This window comes from Egretta garzetta, unplaced genomic scaffold (assembly GCF_000687185.1).
Source record: "Egretta garzetta isolate BGI_Z169 unplaced genomic scaffold, ASM68718v1 scaffold235, whole genome shotgun sequence".
Taxonomy (NCBI): Eukaryota; Metazoa; Chordata; class Aves; order Pelecaniformes; family Ardeidae; genus Egretta; species Egretta garzetta.
The window spans coordinates 520,667-524,929 of record NW_009259792.1 but is presented as its reverse complement, the minus strand read 5'-3'; the positions used below and the strand labels follow the sequence as shown (position 1 = coordinate 524,929).

Below are 4,263 nucleotides of genomic sequence, written 5' to 3'. Positions count from 1 at the left end.
GTAGGGTTAGGCCTTTCCATTTTCAGCTTGGTTCTCTGCCTTATCATCGAGACTGTTGTCTGGCATCATGTTACAAAAACTGAAATAACCTACATGCGCCACTTTTGTTTGGTTAACATCGCTACATCCCTTCTCATTGCTGATGTTCTGTTCATTTTGGCAGCTGTCATGCACAATACAGCCCTAAACTACCAGTTGTGTGTAGCAGCCACTTTTTTCCTTCACTTTTTCTATCTTGCCTTGTTTTTTTGGATGTTTACCCTGGGCCTCTTGATTCTCTATGGATTATTGTTAATTTTTTTTAAGATAACAAGATCTGTATTAATAGCTACAGCATTCTCTATTGGCTATGGATGTCCCTTGGTCATATCTATCCTCACTGTTGCCATTACTCAACCAAAAAATGGGTATTTAAGGAGCGGTGCCTGCTGGCTCAACTGGTATGAGACGAAAGCCCTTTTGGCCTTTGTTGTCCCTGCTCTGAGCATCATTGTTGTGAATGTGGTGGTGGTGGTGGTGGTTGTGGTGCAGACTGGAAGATCCTCTGTTGGAGAAGGCTGCAAGTCACAAGATTTGAGCAACATGATCCGAATTAGCAAAAACGTGGCCCTTCTGACGCCTCTCCTGGGTCTCACCTGGGGGTTTGGATTGGCAACGATCGTTGACAGCCGCTCTCTGGCATTCCACATTACATTTGCGCTACTGAACGCCTTCCAGGTAAAATCTGCGAGGCAGGGAATGCTGTGTGCTCAGACTTTGCTGAACTTGGGAAAAGGTAGTAGACCTAAAAGGGGCTGGCAGCTTGAGCTGTGAATGAAAAACAGGATCTCAGCTTTCCTTTCAGCTTAACTATTTTACACGATGCGTGCACTAGGCATCCTGCATCGAGGTACTTGACGCAGATGGGTAATGGAACAAACTAGTTGGTGTAAAGCGTGGTGAAGAATTAAGATGACAAGTTTATGTTAAACACAAAATACACTGGTTAATGTCCAGTGATTGCAAGGATGTCTCATCCTTATCAGTTAACAAATACACAGAAAATTCTCTCTTGCCATTGAAGATGGTTTTGTTTAACTCATCAGTTATAAACATCCAAAGTTGCTTGGAATACAGTTGTATACCCAGTCTGCCTTAGCTCTTCTTGGCTAATACTGCTACTAGGTGGGTTGAGAAAGTCCTGGTATGTAACTCGTCAGTCCAGTTCATAATGAGAATTAACACGGGTTATGTATCCATTCTTGACATTCCCAGAGAGCCCGTGTGACCTGGGTGGATAACAGCAATGTGCAAAAGGAGTTTGTCTGAGTCATAGGTGATGAGATCTATCACACTGACAAAAACAGTATTTTGTCTATCCTTACGGAAATAGTGTCTAGAAGCACTTAAGAAACTTCATGTGGTTATGCTGGTTTTGTTAACTGGTTTTGCAATTTTTTAGGGATTCTTCATCCTGTTGTTTGGGACACTCCTGGACAGAAAGGTACTCGGGTCACTTCAGCACTTATTCTGGATTATACGAACATTTTCTACACTTTGATAAACTGTTCCCGTTAATTTTTTTTTTTTTTTAATCTACAGACAAGAGAAGCCTTAAGGATGAACTGCCTTTCATCAAAGCGGAGGTGTAGCCTAGCAAAGGTAAAGATTCCATCCCTCCTCTCCCCCCTCTCCCACAATGTCTTAATTTAAAATTTACACCAGTTTACACACCTTCTTATTTCTACATGGAGAGAATGGAACGATCCACTAAATCTTACCTAATTTAACATTTTTGTAAGGGAAGTGCTTACTGGAGGAAATACAGGTGTATCAAAAGTATGTTGAGGTTATGAAGCTTCTAAATATTAGAAGTGGCAATCTGTAGATTTTTATGAACTCTACATAACCTACTGCTGTTACAGAATTAAAACTGGTATTTTACTCTAATCTCTTCACCTGTAGATACCAAAGCCCTTTACACAGAGAATGGCTATGACTTTTCCCATCTGGAAAATAGATCTACTTTAAGGTTACTGACTAAGTAAGGACAGAATTAGGAGTCCAAAATCCCATTGTAATGACCTGTTTGCTGCATTCACGAAAATAGGGATCCATATGACAGCAGTGCTGCTCTAGGATGCGCGAGGTTTGTTTTGCTTCCAGCTGAACGTCAGCTTGGGATGGAAACCACTCAGAGCCTGGCCAGTGCATTTGGTGCTCATCACTGTTGTGTACTCGTAAGAGCTTGGGGTTTGGTTTGTTTTCTTTTTTTAAATATCAGGGCAATTCATTAAAAGGAAATGTTTAATCCTGGAGACAATAACTGTGTTTCACCAGCTTCCTAGGAAAACATTGACAGGATTGGTGTGTTGACACCATTGAGTTAGTGTTTCCTACCTCTGCTGGAACTTTTATCTGTTGTTAGATTTATTTTGGTACCAAGGCTTTAATGGTTTCACACTGTGTTTATAAAAGGGAATCCCCTTTAGCTGTCTCACAAGAATTGGCTGAAGTGCTCCTGATATCTGCTAAAAGAGACTTTGAAAAAATAAAGTTATTTCCTTGCTTTTCTGTAATCTATTTACTAATCAGTCCTGGTTCTAGTATCAAAAGCTGCAGAGTGTCTTTTAGTGACAATGTCTCCAAATGTAATTGGTTTATGAGGAAAAAAATAGAGGGGTTGAGGAAGCTGTACCTGCTTTCTGCTATTAGCATTGCCTGGTGTGCTTTGGGTCATTTGGTGCGAGAGAGGCTGCGTGTTCATGCAACTTCTGATTCCTCTGCATCCTTCCTCTCCAGTTCGGTCTTCAGCTGCATCCAGCTTTGCTGTTACGTGCCAACTTTAAATGCAGTGCAGAAGGTCCTCTCTTAAAACAAAACAAAAGGACCACAAAATACCCCACCCAAAACCCCCAAACAACACACACACACACACATCCCTCCCCCAACAAAACAAAACCCAAAACAAAACCCTAAGCCCCCAGAACAAACAAAAAGACCAACCCCAAAACCTCTGCTAAAATTAACTATTTCCTACCTAACAGAGGATGAAGAGAAGGGAAGTGCTTGCGACTGTGCCAAATTTAATAAACAATGATGACAATTCCTGCTTTTACAGATCAGGGATCCAAATAACAGTGAAGATGTGAAACTGTTATGAGGCTTTGGGTCAGGAGTGAAAGTCTGAAAATTAAAATTCTCTCAAGTCACCACATAATACTCTGGAAATGAGAGATGGAATTATCGCTAATCCCATGACTCGGCAACATTTACTAAAAGTATTAAGTCATCTCACTGGGCAAAACTTGATGTGGAAACCATGGCTGCATGTGCCTAAGAACTTGGGTCAATGTTGTCACTCACTGGGGTGGAAGAGACCTTGTGTAGGTGTTTACCATTGCCTAACAGAGAGGGGGAAAATGTTGGTCATCCACTTTTGTAGACTTGGGTATAAATATGGAACTCTGCTAATTAGAGCTGAAGAGTTTGTCAGAGTTGTAATGACTGTTAAAAAAAAGTCTTGTTTCAGAGAACTTCAGAATGGCATATCTGGGGTTTTAATGGTATGTAAAATTTCTAGGAGGGTTATGCAGATTCTTTCTTTAGGTCTCTTCGTTTCTCCAGACTCATAAGAGCCTTTCTTCTGGGTCAGACTATAAGATGATCATCCTGTGGCGTTCCTCTTGGGACTCTGAGGCGCCTCCTGTTTGAAATGGAACCTCCACCTACACGGATGGTATATCCAATCTGACCTGTTGATTTCTCTTCTAGTCGTAGCAGGGGACAGTTGTCTTCAGTGGATCTGACCAGGGAGAGGAAAAGGAGCGCTTCTTACACAGAAATCCTGGTTTGAGATGAGCCGGGGTGGCTGAGCAGCTCGGAGCATGGACGGCACTGTCTTGGAGCACAATCACAGGAACCATCATAAAAACCAGAAGAGAAAAGGCCCTGAACCTGCTGTCAGGAGCAGGAAACCATCAGTGTTCCTGCCTGCAACCCTTGGAGGAAACACACCGATATATAAAGGTTGTTTCTCATCTTTGTGAAAACTGCTGTGAGGAGAGCTTGTCCTCGTTTGCCATTTCAGTGCTTCAATTTCCTACTTTTTTTCATGTCAGTGCAATAAGGAACTGTAAAGCTTGGGGGGACTGTTCTAAAATTATTTAATTTTTAACATGATGTACAAATATTGAGCATTATCTAGCTGGTTTTGCCTGTCTTTGGTCACGAGTGTTTCTGTTAGGTGACACCATATTCCTCATTTCCATCTGTCCTCCCAGA

At 41.7% G+C, this 4,263-nt stretch overlaps 1 protein-coding gene across 1 annotated transcript in view; it reads left to right on the top strand.

The window, feature by feature from the left end:
- LOC104127010 (adhesion G-protein coupled receptor F2) overlaps positions 1 to 813 on the top strand; it is a 7,860-nt gene extending 7,047 nt beyond the window's left edge. Inside the window, exon 6 of the mRNA XM_035895122.1 lies at positions 1 to 813. This exon is cut by the window's left edge and continues 1 nt beyond it. Within this exon, the coding sequence (XP_035751015.1) occupies positions 1 to 813 (813 nt within the window).
- Positions 814 to 4,263: the final 3,450 nt, after the last annotated feature.